The 25,083-nt window shown below is 49.9% G+C and overlaps 1 protein-coding gene across 1 annotated transcript; it reads right to left on the bottom strand.

Annotated features, from left to right (window-relative positions):
• Nucleotides 1-5,412: 5,412 nt before the first annotated feature.
• SLC26A9 (solute carrier family 26 member 9) lies at nucleotides 5,413-24,872 on the bottom strand. Its single transcript, XM_061185471.1, has 20 exons — nucleotides 24,692-24,872; nucleotides 21,834-21,973; nucleotides 21,616-21,726; nucleotides 20,801-20,976; nucleotides 19,081-19,245; nucleotides 18,419-18,571; nucleotides 18,011-18,093; nucleotides 17,107-17,254; nucleotides 16,717-16,830; nucleotides 16,443-16,520; nucleotides 15,781-15,876; nucleotides 13,929-14,035; nucleotides 12,754-12,823; nucleotides 12,534-12,626; nucleotides 12,282-12,395; nucleotides 11,367-11,636; nucleotides 10,221-10,275; nucleotides 8,890-9,035; nucleotides 7,385-7,456; nucleotides 5,413-6,129 (listed from the first exon to the last, which is right to left on the bottom strand). The coding sequence occupies exons 1-20, from the start codon at nucleotides 24,814-24,816 to the stop codon at nucleotides 6,082-6,084; spliced, it is 2,364 nt and encodes a 787-aa protein (XP_061041454.1). The 5' UTR covers nucleotides 24,817-24,872; the 3' UTR covers nucleotides 5,413-6,081.
• Between the last annotated feature and the right edge of the window lie 211 nt (nucleotides 24,873-25,083).

Here is a 25,083-nt window from a genome sequence, read left to right as displayed (position 1 = left end):
TTTTCCAAAGTGGCTGTACCATTTTGCATTCCCACCAGCAATGTATGAGGATTCTGATGTCCCCACATCATTGTCAACACTTATTATCTGACTTTTTGATCCTAGTCATCCTAGTGGATGTGAAGTGGTACCTCACTGTGGTTTTTTTTTTTTAATTTTTAAAAATTGAAGTAGAGGGGCTTCCCTGCTGGCGCAGTGGTTGAGAATCTGCCTGCTAATGCAGGGGACATGGGTTCGAGCCCTGGTCTGGGAAGATCCCACGTGCCGCAAAGCAACTAGGCCCGTGAGCCACAACTACTGAGCCTGCGCGTCTGGAGACTGTGCTCGGCAACAAGAGAGGCCGCGATGGTGAGAGGCCCGCGCACCGCGATGAAGAGTGGCCCCCGCTTGCCGCAACTAGAGAAAGCCCTCGCACAGAAGTGAAGACCCAACACAACCAAAAATAAATAAATAAATAAATAAATAAATAAATAAATAAATTGAAGTAGAGTTGATTTACAATGTTGTGCCAATCTCTGCTGTATAGGAAAGTGACTCAGTTATACACACATATAAACAAAAAGGTCTTACTGTATAGCCCAGGGAACTATACTCAATCTCCTGGGATAAACCATAATGGAAAAGAATATTAAAAAAAGAATGTGCATATGTGTGTAACTCATTGTGGTTTTGATTTGCATTTCTCAGGTGACAAATGATGCTGATGATATTTACATGTGCTTATTGGTTATTTGAATATCTTTCTTGGAGAAAAGTCTATTTGGATATTTTGCCCATTTTAAAATTGGGTTATTTGTATTTTTATTTTTGAGTTGCAAGGGTTCTTTATATATTCTAGATACCAGATGTATGATTTGCAAATATTTTATCCCATTCTGTGGGTTGTCTTTTTATTTTCTTGATGGTGTCCTTTGAAGCACAAAAGTTTTAAATTGTGATGAGTCCAATGTACCTGTGTTTTCTTTTCTTGCTCATGCATTTGGTGTCATATCTAAGAATTTTTTTTGCCAAATCCTAGGTCATGAAAATTTACCTCTGTGTTTTCTTCTAATATCTTATATCTATATTCTTCTAATAGCTATTTCTTGAATAGATATTTCTTCATATGTTGTTTGCCCTTAGGACCATATCTAGAGGCTTAAATTTAAAAAAAATTGTTACCAGTTTCACTGGGGAGCTGATCAGTGTAGCTCCTCACACAGTCATGTCAGATGCTGATTGTTCTACATCCTTTTGTGACAAAAGTCTTAAAATGATAAAATACATTTTCCAGTACTAAAGCCAGAATCATGTTTAATGAGAAAAAAGCAGAAACTTTAGCATTGAAGTCAGAGATAAGAAAAGGATGTCTACTATCACCACTATTATTTAATATTATTTTTGCAGGTACTAGTCAAGACAAGTAAACAAGAAAAAGAGATTAGCAGTATAAAGATTTGAAAAGGAGATAAATTTATAATGTTTATTATTTGTACACATAGGATGTATAGCTGGCAAACTTGAAATAATCAACTGCCAAACTACTACAAAACTATTAGTACTGTAAGAGAATTCAGTAGGTAATCTGGGTACAGAATTAATATACAAAAATCAATAGCCTTTGTGTATGCAATCACCAATGAGTTAGAAAATATAAGAAAAGATTCCGTTTATAATGGAAAAGGCAATAAAAAAGGTAAAAAATAACTAGGAATATACTTGAGAAATGTGTAAGGTCTATATGAGAAGACACTATTTAGATTATCAAAAGGAGATTAAAATGGAAAGGAATATTATATCCTTGAATAAGAAAACTGTATCATAAAAATGTTATAGGTGGGGACTAAACCTTCCAGATGTTACAAAATACTACAAATCCTCTACAATTATCTTCTATCTATCTATCTATCTATCTATCTAGTATTGGTATAGAATCAATTCTTGTTTTTATTGGTTTAAAATTCATCATTGTGTTTGTTTTGGTGCCCAAATTACCCTGCATTCAGTTAGTAGAAGGTGCTTGAATCTGGTCCTTGTGATATGCCTCCATCTTTTTTTTTTTTTTTAACAATTCCTTGCCTTCTGGCATAAAAAGTTGTTTCAGACTCATTTTGTGCCTACCCTACCCTGGCCCTGGAACCAGCCATTGCTCTGAGGGGCCCTGGTTCTTCTTAACAAGGAATTGTATTAGAAACTACGTTTAGGAAGGCAGAGTCTTAAAATACTCCATTCCATTGTAGAATGGGGAGATGATCATCTTATAGAATTTTAAAAATTGAGATATAATTGACATATAACATTATATTAGTTTCAGGTGTACAACATAATGATTTGATATTTGTATACATTGTAAAATGATCACCACAATAAGTCTAGTTAACATAGAAGTTTTGACACTACTCTCCCAAAGACTGCTAAAGCCATGTTGTAGTTTTACAACTAAAGGTAAAAACGTGTTTTAAAGAGAAGTTAAAGAAGTGCATCTGATTTAGATGCCACTTTTACGCCACTCAAAACTCTCCTACGAAGCCTCTTTTGGGGTAACAGTTCTGAGCAGTCTTACCTGCTGGTCTGTCCCTGGAGCAATGCACACCTCTTCCTTCCTGTCCTAGGGGGCTTCCTTGATGCCACAGCATGGGACCCCTTGGGAACTGCTCTGTGCTCACGTCCATGCAACCCATAATTGTTGGAGAGTTAATATCCAAGGGATCACCCTTGACCAACAGAAGATGGGAATGATGGTTAAATGTTTCTCCAGGACAGTTTGGAGACGCATTTTGCAGAGCTCCTAGGATGGCCCAGGAGGTTGGAGCCCCAGTTGCCCTCCACAGGGGCTACCTCAGTAACTCATTCTTTTGTTGGCTTTCCCTCCCTCCCTGTTTCACTCCTCCTGCCTTTCACTCCCGCTTGCTGGGATCACCTCCCAAATACCTGTATGGAAGCTTTTGTCTCATGTTCTACTTTGGCGGGGGGAGGGGTTCAGGCTAAGATAGCATCATTAAAAACATATATAAAATTCAAAGCGGAGGGATGCTAATTGCCAGTTTACTCAGATCTTGCAGGGCAGTTGAATAGCGCGATAAAGCAAGATTAGTTTATTTTACATAAATTATCATTTTGGAACTCAGTGACTTCTCTGCCCCTGCAATATATCCTCTTCCTCCTTCACCTGTTTCTCCCTTTTCTAGCTCTCCTGATCTCTTTGTTTCCATGCATCTATCCCGCTGATCTTTCTTATCTCTAGTCCTCCATCTCTTTCCACTTCATTCTATTTCTGTCTCCCTCAAGCCTTTGCTCTTTTTCTGTGATTCCTCTTATTTCCTCCCATTTCCTACAGTTAGCAAACAAAGTTGAGAATCAGCCTAGCTCGTTGGACACTTGAGTCCTTTGGCCTTTTGCTCCTTGCATTGTCTCACAAACAGGGGAGGGAAATGTCGGAGATTGTGTGCTCCTCCAAACCAAGGATTCTGAAAACTTTGCTGAGTATTGATGGGATTGGCCCTTAACAGACATCTCATGAATGCTGAAGAATTAGCGCGTGAAACATATACAGAAGAGATGGTGGAAGTTTGACTTCCCTGATAGCCACAGAAATCAGAGTTGGCTCTGGGAATTGGTCCTGAGTATGGGGATCCCTTAGTCCAGGTGTCATGCCCCAATCGCTGCTCTTCAGCTGGATCGTGGAAGTTTATTCATTCTCAGGAGTGGAAAACCGGAACCTGGAGAGCAGCTGGGAGATTCAAGAAGTCTCAGCTTTCTGTTTCTTTTCCCCAGGACAGGGCAAAGCAAGCCACCTCTTCCTGGAGGTGACTTCTTTTGCCTCTCTGTAAAACCACCCGAACACATGTATTTGTTCACATTTCAAAACCACTTTATTAGCAAAATGAACAAAAGGAGAATGGCGTTTAAATTAAATAAATTACACAAATATCTCAAGAGTCCCGGTCTTCTCCAGGAACCACATCATTGCAGGTCAGTATAACTAAGAACATTCAAAAGTATTGAAATTCTGGATTATTTCACTATCTTGCTTTCCTTTCTTGCCTCAGTCATGTCCAGTGAGTGGTCTGTGTGAATTTATGTTCTTTCCAAAGTATTCTAACAGTGAAGTTCTCTTCAAGGCCTCCCTCCACCCCAGGTGTTTCCGATCTTACATCCACTGTGGTCTCTATGAGTACTTACACCCTTGGACATGTTTCAGGATCCCTCCTTGAGCTCCCAACTCCAGGCCACTGTGAGTCAGCAATCACCTTTTGGTCTGGGGCTGGCCTGGGGGTTAACAGTCACTTCATCAAGTCCTCAAGGCTTCTAGACACTTGGTTCACAAGGCACCTCTAACTTGGGATGTCCTGAGGCTCTGTGACCTTCCCACACCTCTTGGGCCTGAGCTGGACTTTGCAGGAGGTGGAGCAGGGGAGGGTGAGTTTTCATTGGCTACGGTTCTTGTCCTCTCGAAATCTGGCACTTCGGGTGCTGGGCACGGTAAATCCCAGATAACATTGTCTTCTGTCTTCCAAGTTTTGAGTTCCATTGGCAGCCAGATGGCATAATGAATTCACAAAGAAGCAATGCTTGTAGGCCAAGAATCTGTTGGCTCTTCACCAGCACCCCCTCCTTTAACTCTACGAAGACTTGCTAGCTGACCAGCTCACTCAATGCACAGGCACACAGTGCAGGTCAGGCTGAGGTTAGGAATTCGGACATTTTTCCAGGCTGGGCCAGCCCAACCTGTTGGGCAGGGATCATTCATTGAAGGAACTTGGGAGAATCAGTGGGGAGAGGCCAAAAGGTTTTTGGTGCACTTCCATGGAAAATTTCCCAAACACTTGCACATGGAACCTATTTATTTTCAAGTCAACAGTGGGGTTTCTCTACCTTCTTATGTATAGAGAGAACTTAACTCCTCTTCTCATCTCTCCTAGAAGGAGATGGCCTCAGGTCCTGAGTTTGTTAAGGAATCCCTGTGGAGGAAGACCCAGTCTGGATCAGCCCTTCTCCATGCTTGATACCCAGTTGGGATATGCCCTTGGTGGGGTGTCCTCCCTTGCCTGGCTGAATGATTCAGTCCCCAAGCTGATAAGGGAGAGTTAAAATCATTGGCTCTTTGCCAAATGAAGAGGACAAGGCAGATTTCCCAAGTGGGGGAGGCATTGCTAAGGTCAGGGAGACTGTCGGGGCCCAGGTCCCACCAGTTTGCCCTGGATTGGTACTAGCGCCCCCTGCCCCTCCACATCTCCAGTACAAAGAGGGAAAGCTTTTGTGCAGAATAACTAGTATCTGTTGCTGGGCTGCCAGAGGATTCTGCCAGCTACCCCCCTGTCCCTTTTGGGTTCCTACCTGGTCTCAAGTAGAAGGAAGCAGCCCTTGAGGGCCGGGGGAGTGATAATGTTTCAGGAGGCTGGTGTGGCTACCTTGGTGGGCTGCCCCGGGGAGGTAGCTCTGGTAGCCACTCCCCAGGCTAGAGACTGTTGTGCTAAATAGTAGTGGAGGTCTCAGCAGCCTTGAGATGAGGAGGAAGGGGACATAGTCACCAAGACAGAGATACCTGGGTTGTGGGAGCACATGGTCCCAGGGGCACAGAGCTGCCAGAGACAGACTCTGGGCAGCTGGAGAGGGCAAGCCACGGAGTCCTAAGCAAGTTTGTCTCTGTGTCCTGTGACAGCTTGACACCATCTGACACCAAGCCATGCTGGCGCCAGGACACTTTCGAAGCTTGCACTGTACGTCAGCACACGGCTTCCTCTCTGTTCCTGGCTCAAAGTCCAGCGGTTGGGGGTCCTGTCAGCTGCCACAGGCAGGCTGTGGGTGGGAGCGGTGGAGTGAGCAGGAGGCTTGCTTGCTGCTGGCTGGGGCCCTGAGGGTCAGCAGAAGGATGGAGAGGTGTCTCTCCCTGCCATTGAGATTGGCTTGCTCTAGAGATGCCGGGAGGGGAATGAGAGAGGAGGAGGAGGATGGAGAGGTACTGGAGTCCTGGTGGAGGTGTTCTCCTCTACCCGCCGCTCTCCATGATCCCAGGAGATGATCATGATCCCATGACCTCATCCTTCATGGGAGTCCCAGGTGCCAGGTGCTCTGCAGGCAGCACGGGAACCGGCTGGGCCCTCACAGGGCGGTCAGGGTCTCTGCATGAAACATGCTGCCGAACATCTCCTGCAGGGCCACAGGGAGGAAGTGGGAGGGGGAGAGACAGCATCAGACCTGTTGGGTTCAGAGCGGTCGCAATCGCCAGGTGACCCTATGAACCCCTGGCCAGAAAGAGGCATTTTGAGGAAGTGTGTGTGAGTGTGTGCACGTGTGTATGTGAACCGGGGAGAGGCAGGGTCAGCCTAAGAGGTGAACTGGTACAGAGGTGACAAGAGAAGATGCTTGAAATCTAATTTTGAATCACCTCTGGTGTGCCGTGTGACTTTCACAGGTCCTGCCCTCCTTTTTCGTTCCACTTTCTTCATTAGGTAAAATGAGGGTTGAGATCAGACAATCTCTGAAGTCCTTTCTTGCTCTGATAAGCTATTTTGGTCCTACCCAGGTTTTTGGAATGTGCTGGAGATTCCATGGGGACCCAGAAATCCATCCGCCAAATCTTTGTGGCCCCGGCTCTCTTTCCTAATGCCTCCTGCATGCCCTCAGCACCCCCAGAGACATGTTTAGAGGACCATGGAACTCATACCCAAAAAGAATGGGAAGAGGCACAAAGTGAGATGTTACTTCTTATAGAGCCAGAGCCAAATTTCTCTAAACCTAGTGATCTGGTTTCTTTTAATTCAGGGCATTGGGGTGGGGCTACTTTTCATGTCAGGACCATAGGGCTCTATGTGAAGTAAGACTTCACACCTGCATAGCTCTTAGCTCTTAAAGCCCATCCACGTGCAGTAATATTTGTATCCCTCATGTATCCCTAGAATTCATCTGATCCTACCAGAATGTAAGTTTTCTAAGGGCAGGGATCTTTGTTTTGTTCACTGCTGTGTGCCCACCCCGGGATAGTGTCAGGCAAGTAGTAGGCACTCCATAAATACCAGTTGAATTAACAAGAGAACAAAAGCATCCCCCACTAATCTTGTTAGGTAGATGGGACAAGGTATTCCCCATATTTCCCTTATTTTACAATGATAAACACTGGGGCCTGGTGGTGTTATGTGGCTTGCCAAAGATTGAGTAGCGGGTGCGTTGGAGAGTTAAGAACAGATATTAGTTATCCAGGACTTGGTCCAGTGACTCTCCCTTCCCCCATGACGCATTTCAGGGAGTGAGAAGAATTAAGATCTCCTATTAAAAGAAAGATGAGAAAGAAACATTGTTGCCTTCAAGGTGACTGCTCTGGCTTGGAGATGGGAGAGCCCAGCCAACACTTTGGGTTTGAGAAGGTCTCCTTCCTTTTCCTCCTGACCCCCAGCCTTCAGCTTACCTGCTCTAAGTCCCAGCAGCTGGGACTGTCCTCCTCCGAATCGTACAAAGAGAGCTCAGGGTCCACTGGAGCCTGGATGGGGGAAACAAGTGCAAAAATGAGCTGCAGTGACTGAATGACGGTCTGGCACGAATGGCAGGCTCCGGGGTGTGGGGGGGGGCACCATGTGTTCTGATGCATAACTTGCCCTCTTGACCTTTCCCTCACCTCCCTCATTTGCCTCTCAAAATACAGCATAGCTGTGGCTTTCCTCTTCACAGCAGACAGGTGTACATCAGGGTGGGCTTCCTTGGTGGGCATTTCAGAGGCAGGGAAGGTTTACCTAGCTTACAAGGATGACTGGCTAGCTGCCTGACCTGCGAATTCATTTCCCTTCTCTGGGAATCTGTTTCCTCATCTGTAAAAGTAGGATAATCAAACTCACTTTGCTGGCTCTCTACCTCACCATGCTGTTGAAAAGGGTGTGTGTGTGTATCATTTATAGATATGAATATATTCTGTAATAGTTAAATACACAATACATATAATATACATTTTTAAGAATATATAAACTGTAAATACTGGACATTATTTGTGCAATAACGGATGATGAGGATTCTTCTGGAATCTCCCTCTCTTTGCTCTGGTGACAAGGTGCGTGAGGCTAGAAAGGCCGCTGCTCTCACAGTTTCCCTCTGTGTGGTAGGCAGGCGCCAGGCCCCGTGTTTCCCTGGGCAGGCTTTCAGCGCTTAGAACAGATGGCTTCACCCTCATCAGTCTCTTAAAGCAAAGAGCAAATGGTTGCTCTAGGGCCAGAAAAGCCTTTCTTATGACCCACAGAGGGCAGAAGAGGTCTGTTTCATGGACTGGGGCACAGAGTCTTGGGAGGCCAAGGGCAGAAGCTGAGCTGGCAGGGGAGCCTGGGAGGTGGCGTCGGCTGGGGATGCCTGGGCAGGGACCCCAGGGGGATGGGCTTTTTCTGCCTCCCCAGCTTTCTGGAGTGTTATTTGTAGACAGTGTTATTTGTAGCTCATTTGCATACCACTTACTGAGCTAGTAAATTAAATGTCAAGAAGCTGAGACAAAACTCTGATCCACACTCTTCATCCATCACCAGCCTGAAATCTCCAAGCTCTGCTAAATTAAAACAGGCAGGCTTACTCCCCTCCCTTTCCCAAAGCCTCTTGTAGAAAGAGTGAAGGAATAGCAGGGGTGAGCAATGCCAGAATACCAGGCATAACCTGCTATGCTTTGGGTGTTTGTGTGATCTGGAAATTGATATTAATAAGGATTTTGTAATATACAAAACTCGTTCAAGTGACATAAAAGATACAATTATCAGTTAATCTTAAAACCAAAACAAAAGAAAAATCCCATGGTAGATAATGTTACCTTAGAGTACCCATTCCCCAGATAAGAAAACTGAGATTCAGAAAAGTTAATTGACAGAATTGGTGTTGGAACCCAAACCGTCCTGCTACTTCAGTGACCCAGGGCCTAGGATTCCTCAGGTGCAGGGACCTTACCCCTTGGAAGTTGCGTCCTGGGGCCACTTCCCTGGCCTTTGCCTGGGCAAACAGGACTGCGTCGTGTATGCTGGGAAAGACGTGGTTGCGCTCTAGACACCCATCTTCGAAGACGCCACCATGGTTAATGTCATTGTACACCTGGGCTGGAAGGAGGGAAAGATCACCTTCAAAAGGTAACACCGCCGTGGACAGGAGTTGGGGTTGGGGGAAAATGGTGAGAGGGCCTGAAGGAGATGGAGAGAGAGGCCTGAGGGTTGTGCTCTTGCTATGTCCTAGGGCCTTCACATTGGCTTTGCAGTATCATTTCTGGACAGCAGAGGGCAACATGAGCTTGAGGATGCTGAACATTCACCCCAGGGCAGAAGGAAGCAGATTGATTCAGGGAGTTGGTACTTCGTGGTGATTCGAGTGGGAAAGGCTAAAACGTCTGCCCATTCTGTCCCTTGAGGGTCCGTCCTTCCTATTGTTTACCCAGACCTTTCCTACAATGTCCAGTGTGTGGAAGAGCCCTTATTCCTACCCAATCCTGGACATGATTTCCTGAGGAGTGTCTAGTGAGGGTCGGCGGGAGCCTCTGATTCTAACTCTGGAGCACACGCAGAGCAGGTCACTGCCAGTGCAGACTCTCTTCCTGAACGGAGCCTGCACAGAGCCTGGGCTGTGCTCAGGCCAGCGCCGAAGCTGGCTAGGCCTGCTGGAAGTTGCTGACCCTCCGCGGGAAACGCGGTGTGCAAGTATGTGCCCCTTCCCTTTCTCCTGTGTGTCTGTGCGCTCTTGCTGTGTGTCCGTGTCCCTGCACTCTGCACACATGCTGATGACGTGAAAGTCCACTGCGGTGTGGACATGGTTTGGGGCTGTGTATGTGGGCCCTGGAGACTGTGTGCATATAAAACTGTGTATCTGTGTCTTCCCTGGATAGTTATGGTATATCTATGCTTTGTGCTTATTCATAGACTTTTGGATTTGGAGAAGATTCCCAAATTTATCTAGTCGGCCTCATTTTATGTAGGTGGCAATCGATCCCTAGACAGATGAAGTGACTTGGCCAAAGATACGTGGCAAATTAGTGGTGGGCAAATTAGAATCCTACCTGTCATTTCTTAACTCCATGATCCCCCCACTCTCTAATTGAGACCCCTAGGATGTTATCTAACCCGGCTGTAGTCTCTTCTAACTTGTGCCCCAAACGCTTATGAGCAGCCAGTAGTTTAGGGGAACATTTGGCTGTTCTCATTTCTACCCCACTCACTATTCAGCATCCCACCCACCTATTCCCACCCCAGCCCCTTGCCAGCCTTCCAGTCGCCTAAACGTCCTCCTTCTCTTACCATGAATGTTCACCAAGAAGACCTTCACACCGATCCTCCCATAGGTGGAGCTCAGCTAGAGGAGTTGGGAGGGTGTTGGGTAGGGAGACAAAAGGAAAGGAATGTTCTGAGTGGGCCTGAAAACTGATTCACAAAACGCACATCAGAGGGGAAGCCAAACAAATAAGCAGCCCCGAGAGCCCTGGCAGCCAAAGATAAAAATAGCAGCAAAGCACACCACTTCTCCCTGGAGTGCTGGCTGACTGCTTCTCTGGAAAGTGGGTGGACATGGGACTTTGCCAATGAGGCAGCCACTTAAAGTCCCCACGACCCCTTCTTATGGGGCCAGATCTTTTCTTTCAGTAGCTTAGAGTCCTGGACTCCACCTCTTTCCTGACTTCGTGGCTTCAGGCAGAAACTGCAGGGGAGGACCGAGGCCCAGAGAGGCTACTGCTTTGCCCAGCTTCATGCCAGGTCCAGGCTAGGGAAGCAGGTTGAGCCCAGGGCTGGGGATGGAGCCTTCTGTGCACCTGGCTGATGATGCCATCAGTCTATGTGCTCTCTGTACCCCTCGGTTTCTCTGGGCTGCTTCTCTCTGGGCCAGCCTCTGAGGTTTACTGACTCCTTGTCATCGGAAGTGGCCGCTGAAAAGTTATCAGATGGATACATTTATTCAAGGTATCCTGTGAGCTGTGTGTTTGGTCTAAGGATGTGGGGCACTGATATTATGTCTTCTTTCCTCTGTTGGCCAGAACCGGCTGACGCTAGAGTGTCTGGGTGAGTGTGGGAAGGAACGGCAGACCACGAACCAGGGCCAAGCTGAACTCTACTCAGAGGACCCTGGGGTGGGTTCCTGGCAGCCTGAGAGGGAACTTGGGGTGGACTCTGTTACAGAGGGGTGCTAGGACAGGGTGGACCAGCGGGGCCTGGCTTTGGTATCCCTCCCCAGGCAGGCGTTGCCTTGTGCTGTCTGGGCCTGCTCTGCAGAGAGCATTCTGTCCTGGTAGCATCTGGGAAAAAGGGATCTTAGGAGCTGTTAGGTTCCTTGGTGAGCTATCTCGCCCAGTTGGTTGAAATGAGGGCTCCAAGGAAAGGGAGTGTAGGAGGGCAGGGGTGATGGTTAGGGTTGGGGGGTGGGCTGGCACTCCCTCCACCTGAGGGCCTCACCTTGGCCAGGGCTTTGATGCCCATCAAGTCCACAAAGCTGACCCCACTCATGTCGAAGATGAGGGTGTGGAAGGTGACAAAGGGTGGGACGCTGGCCAGGATGTCACTGGGCTCAGCAGAGGCCGGGGGCTCACAGCTGGCAGCTGTGGAGCTGTCAGGGCTGAAGGTGATGTAGGACACGCTGGCGCCATTAGCAGGCGTCTGGTTGTTGTTGGGGTCAGTTGGGGAGCCATTCTCAAAGTCCTGCTGAAGCTCCTGCAGGGAGACAGTCTGGAGGGCGGGAGTAGGAGGGCAGAGTCAGGGATCATCACACTCAGTCAGACTTTGCTGTGGCTGAAGCTGGGGCAAGGAGCGTGCAGGTGGAGGTAACTGAACCTGGTGGTGGTGAATATAAGCCCCCAAAAGCCCATAGGACCGGCATCTCCCAAAGCCCCTTCCTTAGGTAGGGCCTACACGTTTGGTCTCCCACAACCCTTCCAAGAGAGGCACTGAAGCCTCAGCCCACTCTGCTCTGAGAGAAAGGCCCTTTGGAAACAATTGAGCTCCTTTTTTGCATTTATCCATGTCTGCCTTCTTCTCCACAGAACTCCCACACCTACATCCACCTTGCTAGATCTAGGTTGGCTGGGTACCCCAGGAAATTCACTGCTGCTCCCCGTATGGGGTTGCTCATAAGTCCATGGGCATATCCTATCTTAGCCAGAAAATGAGGACGGGCCGTGGGAGTTCAGTGGTTACCCTAAGAGCTGACAGCTCCTCATCTAAGGAGAAGATGTCCACCAGGCAATACCCACCAGGCAGTGGCCACAGAGACTAGATGTCTTTGACTTCAAGGGTACTGGGAGGTGGGGTACCAGGTAACAAGATCAGAGAGGGCAGGGGAGATGGCATGGGCTGTTTCTAGCTTCAGTTCACCTTGGTTTTCATAAATAGGGACTTCCTCTGTTGCATGGGCACCGTTCTCCCCTTCTCCTGCCTCTTGAGGTATTTTTGCTTGGCCAGCAATACTTTCTGGGGGTCCACACCTGTCTGTAGGGAGAGAACGGAGAGCAGTCTTACCCTCTACCCTCTTTGGAAGTGGCCTGCTCTCAGCTCCCAGTTCCTTTTCTTGCATCATCCAGGCACGCTCTGTCCAGCCCCTCTGGTCACCAGAGGACTGAGCCTTACCTTGGCAGTGACCTTTTGCCTGAAGATTTCCGAGTTGGCAAAGTAGAGTGGGGAGCAGTAAGTGATGATCTTTATCCCTTGGATTTCCTGGACCTGTGACAGGAAGACTCAGCTCAGTTAGCAGCAATATCATTATTGGCTTTTTTTTTTTTTTTTAAAACCCTTTTATTTGGGGTGGGGGTAGGGCAAAAGAGGGAGGTCACAAGCTTGGATTACCCACCCTATTATAGGTCTTGGGATTCACATAAATGTCAGTGTCCATGACTTGGGCCAAAGTATAGCCATTTCGACTGGATGAAGAAGGAAAAGAAAAACATAAGAGAATGCTATTAGCGGATGGGCCTGGAGGGACACTGGGGCTGGGGGTTGGGCAGAGGCAGGCCAGGAGAGGGTCCCTTCCTCACCCTGGGGTTTTTGTGTTTGTCTTTCTGCACTGGAGACATATGCCTGATGGCCTGTGTCTGGGCTATAATTAGAGGGTTGACAGGTAGCTCCTTGACATAGCTCCCAGGCTGGGGCTCAGGGAGGAGAAAGGGTGGGGAGTAAGCAAGGTGACATGCTTAAATGGCCCTAAAGTCACCACTTCCTGGTTCTGAGTTCTCAAGAAGAGAAGACAGGGTTTCCCGGATATTCAGCATCCTTCCTGCCCTGGCCTGGACCCCCTGGTCTGTTTCACTTAATTTTTTTTTTAAAATAAATAAATAAATAAATAAATAAATTAATTTGTGGCTGCATGGGGTCTTCGTTGCTGCGCACGGGCTTTCTTTTTATTTGTGGCCAGCGGGGGCTACTCTTCGTTGCAGTGCGCAGGCCTCTCATTAAGGTGGCTTCTCTTGTTGCGGAGCATGGGCTCTAGGTGCGCGGGCTTCAGTAGTTGTGGCACATGGGCTCAGTAGTTGTGGCTCGAGAGCTCTAGAGCACAGCCGTGGGATCTTCCCGGACCAGGGCTCGAACCCGTGTCCCCTGCATTGGCAGGCAGATTCTTAACCACTGCGCCACCAGGGAAGCCCACTTAATGTTTTTATAGCAAGGACGTAGCTGTCCTCTGGCTTGCTGTTCCCTTGGGGTGGGGTTCCATTTGGTCTGGAGTCCAGTAGCACCCTTGAAAGGACACTGAGTCTCACCCACTTGCTTGACTCCTACTTACTCTGGTCCCCCAGCCCTCCAAGACTGTGATGGCTTCCCCTGGGTTTTCAGGATATGGGAAGTCAGGCAGCCCAGCCTGTGCCGAAAGTCCTGGCTGGGCCAGGGTCTCCTTGGGCCTGGTAGCCCCTCCAGTGCCAGGCCCAGAAGGTGACAGTACGCAGTGGGCTGGGCCAGGCCTCACATGGGAGCCCTTGGCAGACTGGCCTGGGGCCCCACTGCTGTGCCTTGGGGGGAGGGGCTGTTACTTACAACTGGGTCTGGAAGATCACAACCAGGATGGAGAAGGCGACACCCACTGCCACACCATACGGCAGGCTCAGGAAGAAGGCAGAGAGGAAGCTCACCACCCAGATGCACTGTGAAGAGAGAGACGTCAAAGCAGGCCTGGGGAGAAAACTGCCCCTTTGGGGAAGTCTTCCTGGATCAGCCAAGGTCATTCTCTGCGAGCACAACCTCAGACCCACACTTCCCTTTTCACGGCATTTTTGCACTGTTTTATGTAACTGAGCTTTGGTTACACTTGCCCATTTCCCTTAGATTGAGTGTGGCTCCCTGATCTTGTCTGGTTGTTAATAGACAACCCCAGCATACACAGGCAGTCAGGATGGCTCAGTGAGAAGAGTATGAGTCTTGGGTCAGATATGCCTGGGTTCCAAATTTCATTCTCCTACTTACTAGCTGTGTGATCCTTAGTTGCCTAATTCACAAAGGAGGAATAATAATACCAGCTTCATGAAAGGATTAGAGTTACGGAAGATAAGGTCCTAGCCTAGTGATGGAGGCCCAGTGAGTGCTCAGTAAACCTGAGTTCCATTCCTCCATCTGATAGTAAGCTGCGTGCCCGACACGTGCTCAGCTACATTTCCTGATCTGATAGCCCGGGGCCTGGTTGTGTGCGTTGGGGGGCAGGATTGGATGCAGTTTTAACAGTTGCCTCCTGTGGTGTTTTAGAGTCCCCCATGTTCCTCTGAAGGAAATAAATCTGCCCACACTCTTGTAGAGAATTGTGAAGATCAGATGGGAACCCAAAGCACTATGTAAATATCAGGAACTATTGTCATAGTGGGGGGGATTGTTGGGATGTGATAAAAGCAGATCTCTCGGGGTGGGAACTGGGACATCATTTTTCTCCCTATCCTCATCCCTCACTCCCTGGGGGACCCCAGATGGACCACTCACTTCTCTGGCTTTAAGGATTTCCTTCTCATACTGTGCAAGTGTACCTTCTCCCCTAGGAGACAGTACAGTCCAGAGGTTTGGAGTCTAAGATTTGGGGTTCCGGTCCTGACTCTACCACTTACTACTTCTGTGCCCTTTGATGTGTTACTAAACCTCTCTGAGGCTTGGTTTCATCATCTTGAAAGAAGGTTAGTAAATCCTTTCTCACAGCTTATGGTGGGGCTTAAGTGGGGATGAGGCAGTGTCGTCAATATATGGTAGCCTCATTTCAACTGCCCAGTGGAAGATGCGTTGGGAATGTGACTAATCAAAACAATAAGTCATGTTTGCTGATTGTTTTATGGTTACATGGTGCTTTCCCATTATGATCTCATTTAATCCTCAGAGCCAGTGTGTGACGCAGCCATGACCATCACCCTCATTACAGATGAGGAAACAGAACTCCAGAGAAGTCTGGTAACCTGCTCAAGATCCTGGTCTGCTGGCTTTATGTTCTAGGTTTTTTTGTTTTTTAAAATGATTTCATTTAGCTTTCTTTGGAACTATAAATCATAAAAATAATAATAGCTAAATTTTATTGAACACAAGATACAATTCGACAATGTGCTCCTTACTCGTATTATCTCATTTCATAAGCATCCTGAGGTGGGGGGGTAGAGAGTATAAGATACCCATTTCACAGATGAGAAAGCCAAGTCTCAGAGAGGTTAAGGGACTCGCCCTTGGTCATAAAGCCAGTGAACAGCTGAGTTAGGATTTGAACATAAGATGTCTCACTCCAAAACCTGAGCTGTTAGCACTCGGTTATGCTAATCAGCAAGCAGCCGACCAGAGGGATCACTGACAGAAGAAATGACAGGGCTGTGGGGTTGGAGGAGGCGGCAAGGGCACAATGGGTACCCAGAGGCCGCCCAATACCTACACAGTCCAGCTTGCTCTTCCTCCACAGGTAGTAGGGGTCGGCGAGTTGCTTGAGGGAGTTCTTGAGGTTGACAGCAATCAGGGCTCCTAGCACAGCCTGGGGAAGCAGAACATTGTTCCTTGTCACCTGGGGTGTCCACTTTTTCCTGCCCTTCCTGCAAACACCTGACCCTGAAACCTGGCAGGACAGAGTTGCAGTTCTAGAACATCTCTGCTGGCAGAGACCCCAAATCTTTGCATTCAATCTTAGGGTAGGAGTGCAGGTGCTAGAGTCAGTCATAGAGCCCCTGGTCCCATCTTTGCCCTTCCCCTTTTCCCTCATCCCCACACGGCCCGTGCCTAGAGCCCTCCTAGCCAGGTGCCCACACTGACTTGTAAACACTGACTTGGGCGTGGACTCTGAAGTCAGAAGGCTGGAGTTTGTGACCAGCCCTGCACTTGTGAGCCTTGTCACCACAAGCAGATCACCTAGACCCTCTCAGCCTCAGTTTCCCTCACCCGTACAATGGGGAGAGTAAAACCTGCGTTACTACTTCACAGGTTGTGACTAGGACAAAGTGTGACAATGATGGCACTTTGTAATCTGTAAAGTGCCACACAGCTCTTAGGGCCTCCTCTTACTGGAGTCTCTCGCTGGCCTGTGCTCTCGTGCTGTGCTCTTACCTTGGGGAGAGGGTAGAGATAGGACCCCAGGACCAACATCGTGATCATCACCACCAGGGAGACGCACAGGCTTGACATCTATTCAGAGAAACAGTTTGGAAACAGGGCATAGGTGTGAAATTCTCGCTCTTGTTTTGTTTCCAATAGATGCCTTTGGTCAACTGGAGGCTCAGGTGGGGAGAGGAAGGTTGGAGAAGCAGCTGGCCTGGCTTCTCCGGGGCAATTGTTCTGCTTCTCCCCCATCCCTCCCACACTCCCCTGGTCCAGCGCTCACCTGGGATTTTCCTCCAGCTCCATCCACAGCCAGAGTGACAGAGAGAGCACAGCAAATGACATGGATTTTAAAGAAGGAGCCGAAGAAGTTGCTGCAGCCCAGGGCGATCATCTCCTGTAGGCACAGGATTGGAAGCTGGGGGTGGGGTGCAGGGTACAGACCAAACACAGTTGTCCTTGCAAGCTGGATCTTGAACTTGAGAGTGACCCTACTGCTATAAAGCCACATACTCCCAATCAAGTAGAAGTCAGCCTTTTGGTGTTAGAGTTCCCCCTCCCCACTAGCAGGCAGCCTTCCTCACCTAAGCCCAGAGCCCCAAAACATCTCTTGCCAGGCCTCTGTGGGCCCTGGCCCGTCCTGCTCAGCCCTGCTGGGGGTGGCCGGACCTACCTGGTTAGAATCCACGTCATAGCCGTGCTTGCTGGCCAGGGTCCGGCCCACAGCCAAGTTGATGACGTAGCCCACAATGGCCAGGGAGAAGGCTGTGCCAATCATGTCCTGCCACTGTGAAACCACAGGCAACACGGGAGTGGGGAACCTGCCAAGGAGCCAGAAAAGAGGCAGGGCCCAAGGGTGTGAGGAGAGGGAGGGCACTGCGATCTTCATCAACCCACAGGGACCGGCTGGGCCCCACTCTGTGCCAGGGCCTTTACATGAATTACCCCTTTCAGTTTGAATCCTCAGTACCATGCTGCAGGGCCGCTACCATTACTCCCCTTGACAAAGCAAAAATCCAAGGCTTAGAGAACATAACTTGCCTGAGGTCACAGGGCTAGTAAGCGGTAGGGCCTTATTTGTTCACATCCAGATTCTGGACTCTTCATGCGCACTCGTCCGCATATCCGCAGCCCCCAGTGCTGTGGGGCCTTTTCTCCATTGCCTGCTCCAGCTCTGCAGCATAAGCACCTCCCCTCCCCTCCCAGGGCCCAGTGTGGTGCCTGGCACAGAGTAGACGCTCAGTGAATTTTGTTAGTCCTAACGGCTTCCTTTCCACGTGGATAAAAGAGCCAATGTATTAGAGCAAGGCAAAGAACCAGAGAAGGGCTGATCAGAGCGGCTTTGCTTTAACAGCATCCATCAAATGAGACTTTCGCGGGGAGTGTTTCATGACTAACCGTCAGGAAACAGCCAGCATTGTGTGGCTCGTCTCCATAATTAGTAATAGTAATAATTCATAGCTGGTCAGTGTCACAGAGTTTATAATGTACTTTCATAGAGTTCATTTCATCTCTGACTCTGAACCTGGGGGGGTGCAGTGGGTGTGGGGCCAGGCTTCCCAGCCACCTGGACTCACCCTCGTTGGATCTCTCCCACGATCTGCATGTGATACTTTTTGGGCATCTTGCAGCCCCCAGAGATAGCTGTTGCCACCACTACCTGCAAACCCCAAAGTGGAGAATTGGGATTGGCTCTAAGTTGGGGCCAGGGCAGGGGTCCCTCCCAAGCCTTCCCTTTTCTTTGGGGACCCCAGATCCCACTCCCCTGCCTCCTTGAGGGGGGGCAACCTGAGGATCAGGAAGAGTGGGAGCCATATACAGGGGGAAGGAGTGGATTCACCCCTGACTTCTGTCCTGCTGGCTCACAGTGGGCAGGGGGCAGGGTGGGTAGAGGGGCTCCCTTGGCTCTGACTGGAGCTGGATTCTTTTTTTCACAGCCTTTCTTGCCTGGGCCCCAGCCCTCCACCCCTGGGCAAGGTCCTTACCACAATCATTTCTGTAGGGATGGGGAAGCGGATCTTGTGCATGAAGCGGGTGTTGAGCTCCTTCACCAGCACCAGGAACACGCTGCTGATGAGGGCGAAGAGGAGCGAGGCGACGTTGGTGTGGGGAAGGTTTTTGCAAATGTCAATGAAGGTCTGTGGGAGAGAGCATCATGCTCGTGGGCTCCCACCCCTTCCTCCCATACCACTCCCACCCAGCATCTGAGCCAGTGAAGGGATGTCATCAGCTCTCGCGGAGGCACCAAAGCAGAATCCAGATCCTGCCCAGGATCCCACTTTCCACCACCCTCTCCCAGAGGGCATGTCTGGAGCTCATGCTGGGATGGGAAGGCAGATTCCCTTCCTCTTTCTCTAGAAAGAGTTCAAGCTAAAGGAGGAGGGATGGAGATTAGACATAAGGAAGGACTTCCCAGGCAGGGAGGGGTTGAGGCACTGGAACGGGGAACTGATGGAGAGTGTACCTCTGCTTTTCTGCAGGGTTTAACCACAGAGAACCTCAGCAAGCCCTCAAGGTCACGTGTTTGACACTCCCTCCCAAAGCGGGAACTTCTTGGAATCCTCTCTGAACTTCTTAAGACAGTGAACTTGGCTCATGTGTCTGCTCAAGCCCCTCTCTGTTCCCAGGGGTGCGTTCCTAGACTCACAAAGACGATGGACCCTGGGCCTGTGTAGGAGGGGATGGTCAGTCCAAAGATGTACTTGAGCACGGAGATCAGGATCTGCAGGCCAGCGGCTGTCATGAAGCCCCGGATGAAGGACTCAGAGAGGTAGATGGCCACAAAACCGAACTGCACGAAGCCCAGGCCCATCTGAGAGGAGAGGGGTGGTGGGGGGAGACCAAGGTGGGTCAGCAGCTCCCACACCTGCCTGGCTCAAACCCAGGGCTGGAGTTCCGTGCAGCCCTGGGATAGCAGCAGCTCTAGGGAAATGAGTCCATCATGACCTTGTCTCGCCCTCTCCTGCCAGCAGACCTTTAGTCCCTCAGGGCACAGGCCTCTGACACTTCACCTTGTTGGCTCCAGTTTCCTCGTCTGTAAAATGAACCTGGTACTCACCAGTGTTTCCTCTCTCAGTAATCGACACCCCTGCCCACCCAGTTGGCCAACCAAAAACTTGGGAGCCATCATCCCTCACCTCCCATCTCCAATCTATCACCAAGCCCTGTTCATTTTGTTCCTGGCAAAATGTTCCGCAAGTCTACCCCCTCATCTCCTTGGCCGCCACCCTGGTCTAGGTCCTTATCACTCTTGCCTGGGCCTCTACATAGTCTCCCAACAGGTCCCCTGCCTTGATTCTCATCTACCTCCCATCCGTCATCTTCTCCATAGTCTGAGTGGTCCAGACCGACTGCCAATCAGACCCAAAGCCACTGCTTGGGGACGGACTTCAGACTTCATTGTCTGGCCCCTGCCTACCTTTCTAGCCTCTTCTCTGGTCCATTCCCCAAAGGCCCCCTGCCCTCTGGCCATACCAAACTCCTTGTCTTGCCATCCCCTGGTCAGTTCACACTCTCTTAGGCCTCAGTGCCTTGGGGGTGCTGTTTCCCCTGCCTGGACTGTCCCTTCCATGCTTTGTTCATTTGGTTACTGGTCAACTTCTACTCATCCTTTTAGACTGAGGTCAAATGTCACCTCCTCTCTTTGAGGAGAGGCCTTCCCTGACTTTCTCTTTGGTGTTCCTGAAGCTATTTGTACATAGCTCCATTATGCTGCTGATCTCACTGCCTATACATTTATCTGTTGATATGGCTACTTCCTCTGCTGGGCTGTGAGCTCCTTGAGAACTGGGCCTCTTTCTTACTTATGTTTTATCCCCAGAGCCTAGCCCAGTTCCTGGCACAGTGAAACAACCAAAAAACATTAACTGAATGAATCAATGAATGAAACCTCTAAGGTTGCTTCCTGCTCTTACATTCTGTCCTGCTGCGTTTGCCTTCATAAAACCTAGCAGAGTCCTTTGCATGTGGTGGAAATGCAATTTATGTCATGCAGGTGATGCTGTGGCTTGGAGCAGAAGAAGCTCCAAGGAGGGGGATAAGCGATGTTAGAGAAACTGGAAGACTGTGCTGGCAGAGAGCTGGGCACTGGAAAGGGTAGTGGAGAGAGGCCAGAAGTCCTTTAGACAGTCATTAGCTCAGCACAGTTTTATTAGGTGTAGATGCTGGTCTTATGCACCTGCTGGAGACAGGTAAGGAGAGAGACTCTGAATTTTCAATGTCATTTGTAGCCTTGAAGTGGGGAAGAGGGAGGATGTAGAGCCCTAAGTCAGCTTTAATGTCAAAACTGCGACTCTGAGGCAGGGGCAGGGTGGGCTGGTGCCTTTCTGAGGTGGGGCCCCGGCAGAGATGGAGGCCGCCCCCCTCACCTGGATGATGGCAGTCAGGCAGGCTAGCGTTGCCGACACGTGCAGCCTCTCGGTCTCCATGGCCACTGTGTCCACATGGCTCTCATTGGTGGCATTGTTGAAGACCCGGAATTTCGACTCTGGGGCCAGCTGCAGACAGATGTTACCCACCAGGATGCTGATAACGGCAAATGTACCTGTGGTGCCCCACCCAGCCAGCAAAAGTCAGAGGTTTGGACCACACCCGTGGAAACCAGAAAGGGGCCCAGGAATGCTTCCTGGGCCCCATGCCTCCAAGGCTCCTCTCCAGCATAACAGTAACCGTTCACATCTAACCATGATCTACAACTCTTCAATGTGCTTTCACCCCAACTGTTAATATTATTTTATTGGACACATGAGGAAATGGGCTTGGAAATATAAGCAGAGCCTGCGCCAGAAACAGGCCTTGTGATCAGGCCCTTTTTCTCCACCTCACTTAGCACCAGAGAACTCCATATGTCCCTGAAGTGGTCTGCTGGGACCAGTCTGGGAGTTAGATGGTAATCTCCCACATCTGTTCAGCACTTTATGGCATTATCTTGTTCCACAAAGTCTTCCCCACATTCCAGGGAGGGAGACCTCACAGGTCATGCTAACTGAGTTCACGGAAGCTAAGCGGCTTCTCCAAGGTCACAGAAGACCTGGGACTGACACTCACAGTGATGGTCCCTCCAGGACCAAGCAGCACCAGCTAGAGGAGAATGCAGATGGGAAATCACCCCAACCCCCTTTGCCACCCACCGCCCATCCTCGTGGTCCAGGTCACCTGCCCGCTGAGAGGCGAGAGGCCTTACCTGGCACCATCTGGTGGATACCCCCCAGGAAGAAGTAGGTCAGGAGGGGGAAGAAGGAGGAGTAGAGGCCGTTGACTGCAGGAAGGTTGGCCAGCAGAGCAAACGCCATGCCTGCAGAAGACCGAGACAGTGAACGTCCCAGGGGCATGGTTGGGTTATGGGGGTCACAGAGGATGGGGTGGGGAGAGAAATAGGCTTGGCTGAGGGGATCCCCTCACCTTGTGGGACCTGGATGGATCCACCGCTGATGCCGCCAAGAAGGTCAGGGATGATGTAATCTTTGATCTTGTACTTGGGGAGCCAAGAGAGCACAGGGAGCAGCCTGAACAGTGTGGTTTTGATCTTGGCCGAGGAACATCTGGAGGGGAAGAGGGCAGGTTTCCAGTCAGCACTGCACAGCTTGGACACTCTGAGTTGGGAATAGATTATAATGTCCTGTTCTTGGTCATTCATCCATTCGTTCACTCATTCATGCAAAATTCAGTGAGCACCCACACTATGCGGCAGGGCTTTCTCTTGAGAGCCATCACCATGCCCTGGGCACTAGCTGGAGGTCTTCTGATTGCTGACCGCTCACCTGGGAAGTCTATAAGACTTGGCTTAAAGACATGGATTTTGTGGTGGCTGAGCCTGCTGAGGTGTCAAGTCCAGCCTCCACCTCAGATGGCCTTTCTCTGGTCTGACTGAACACAGGCCCGGGCACCCTCTTCTGGGCTCCTGCAGCATTGTGTGTACCTTGTGTTGTAATTTCTTGCTTTTCATCTATCTCTCCCACTACACAGTAAACCCAACATGGAGAGAAGTCTGGCTCTCTTGTTCAGCTTTGTATACTTCATGCATTACACTGGGGTGCTTAGTAAATATCTGTTGAAGAAATGAATGAATGAATAAGTGAAAGAATGGGCCTGAATTGGAACTCAGTCTGAGTGGGGGCTGCTGCCATATTTCTTGGAACTTCCCCCCCAAAGGAAGGCTCCACTGTCCTTGCAGGGTGCACCTCTGCTGACCTACCATCCTTTGTGTGTGATGACTCCAGTGCTGGAGTTCTTTCCCCTGTTAATTCATCAGGAGAGGGAAGAATGGGGAAACTGTTGGTTAACGCAGGGTGGGGAGAGTTGATCCCTCCCCTGTTTGCTGAACACCTTGAGGTCCTTTCATTAGAAACTCAGGAGTGGTAAAAACAAGGGCCTTCAATCTCAAGGGTGACAGCTGGTGGATTGATGACTAGAAGGGGGTGGGAGGCATTTGCTTTTCTTCTCCCAGCTGAGGGAACTCAAATACTCAGGGCCCATCTGGTGACTCACCGGCCCTCTCTGATTAGGCCTCCTTTCCTGCCCAGCACCAATTCCTGCTCTTTGCTGTTGCTCAACAATAGTTTCCCTGACACTGGGTCCCCTGGATGTCACCCAAAACTGAAATCAGCACAGACAATGCTTTGTACCCTGTAAAGTCTGGGTAGATTTTCTGTCCCAACCAGCACTTCAAGGAACAGAATCACCATCACCATCACCATCTGACTCCCTGGTCTCCTCTGTGGTGGGTAGTGCCTCTTGCATCCCTGGGATGGTGGATGGGGAGTTGGACTGGTAGTAAATAGCTTAAAGTATCTCTAAAGGCTTGTCCTAAGAGAGAATCAGGCCTGCAGGAACTCTCTCATGTTTGTTTGTGGCAGGGAAAACTGGACTCGTGAATGGAGAGCTGGCTGGGGAAGAAAAACAACCCACTCGAGGGCTTGTACATGCCCAGCCTTACTTGCAAGCCTGTCATATATTGAGCAAAGCAAACTGAAGCCTGAGAGAAGAACTGGGAACAGATGCCAAACACCCATACAGAGGTTCCAGAAGCCAGGCGGGAAGTGGACAGAGAGATTAGTTTTCTAGACATTCATTCTTTCATTCATTAAACAAATATTTACTGGAGCACCTTCTGTGTGCCAGGTACTGTTCAAGGCTCTCCTGCCAGCCACATGGGAATTATTAGCTCCCTGTATCACTTTATGGTATCCATCATCCTAATCTTTTAGGACAACAGCAGATACCCTCATCCCTCCAGTACAGTAACAACCCAAACTTAAACTCTTTGGGCACAAAGACTGGCAGAGCCCACCTGCCTGAGGGACACAGCTGTGGCTATGGTGCCTGGATGCTGGCACCCAAGGTCTTGACTGTAACCGGGCAGAGATGGAGCCTCCCAGGAGAGGTAGGGTTGGGCTGGGGCTTTTAGTGAAGACTCAAGTGGGTGATTCCCCCAGTCTGAACCAGTTCCACCTGCATCTCTACTTCAGCCATTGCCAGTGACCTCAATTCAGGTAACTGAATCAGCTGTTTCCCCAGGGGAGTGAGGAAGAGCAAACCAGACCCCGGTGAAGCCTGAGGGAGGTCTGCCAGACGTCTGGGAAGGGGGAAGATAAAGCTCGTAGCCTCAGGCTCCTGGAGTGTGGGTATAGATCACCGTGCGGAGCCCCCTCCTCATAGGCGTGGTTTCACTACCCGCCAGCACAGTTCCAGGGATCTGAGAGAGGAAAGAGCCCAGGGGCTGGTGAGATCACATCCTGGTAGGTACCCTTTCGGAGAGCCCAGGAATTTAGGGGCTGTCTTTGGGCATTGTCTGGACCAGGAGAAGGAAGGAGCATCCAGGAGGGAAAGAGGACAAAGTGCATGGGGGTTGGGGAGGCTTCAGATTTTTCTTGATAAGGAAAGGACAGGAGAAGGTACAGGAGCAGTAAAGGCTCTGCAGCTCCCCACCCCCATATGGTAGCATGCCCTTCTCCAGCTCCCTGAAGATCCCAGGAGAGACTTGAGTGGACTGAGAATATGGCGAGACCTCATGCAGGGGGTTGGGGATGGTTTACAGCCCTTCTGAGCCTGTGGATGGTCCTTGCTCCCACTCCCCATCCTCCTTGGGGGTCTCAGTAGAGATGAGGTGTAGGATCTCAAATTCAGGGTTCAGAATCTCACCTCCCCGAGGCTTCCCCGCGTCCTGTCTTAGGGACACTGGTACTGGAGTCATGCCCTGGTACAGGAAGGTTTTGGTGGGGAGTAGAAGAGAGAGGAGTCTGGCCTCTGGGCCACATTACCTGAAGGCACTGCGAAGTTTTTCTCCCAGTGGGTATGTCCGATCCTTCTTCTCAAACTCATCATCGAAGAGGGTGAGGGAGTAGGTAGCTCTGTCTACCACGTAGCGGGGCCTGGGCTGGCTCATGTCTGGGACATTTACAAGCTTTGGGAGAAGCAGAGTAGGGAAGAACAAGGGACATCCCTTCCCAGCGCCGGCCTGGGCCTTCTGTCTCTAATCCTTGCTCAGCAGACTTTTATCCTGTCTTCCCCGCCCCCAGCCAGCAAGGTGCCTCCCTTCCCTCTTTCAAGTCTTTCCACCAGACTCTCTTCTTTTGGTGGCCTTCCTTCCCAGACACGGATGACGCATACACTCACCCTGGCTGTTTTGCTTGGCGCCCAGCACGTGGCTGGC

This window comes from Eubalaena glacialis, chromosome 3 (genome assembly GCF_028564815.1).
Source record: "Eubalaena glacialis isolate mEubGla1 chromosome 3, mEubGla1.1.hap2.+ XY, whole genome shotgun sequence".
Classification (NCBI taxonomy): domain Eukaryota; kingdom Metazoa; phylum Chordata; class Mammalia; order Artiodactyla; family Balaenidae; genus Eubalaena; species Eubalaena glacialis.
The sequence above is the reverse complement of the archived record's forward strand: the minus strand, read 5'-3'. Positions and strand labels throughout refer to the sequence as shown.

Bases quoted from the DNA above. Each gene is read 5' to 3' on its own strand.
- SLC26A9 (XM_061185471.1), bottom strand. From the start codon at position 24,816: ATGAGCCAGCCCAGGCCCCGCTACGTGGTAGACAGAGCTACCTACTCC. The intron at 12,396-12,533 runs GTAAGGCTCAGT...CTCTCCCTACAG, and splicing joins GGCAAAAGGTCACTGCCAAG to ACAGGTGTGGACCCCCAGAA. The intron at 6,130-7,384 runs GTAAGCTGAAGG...GTGGCCCTGCAG, and splicing joins GCTGCTGGGACTTAGAGCAG to GAGATGTTCGGCAGCATGTT.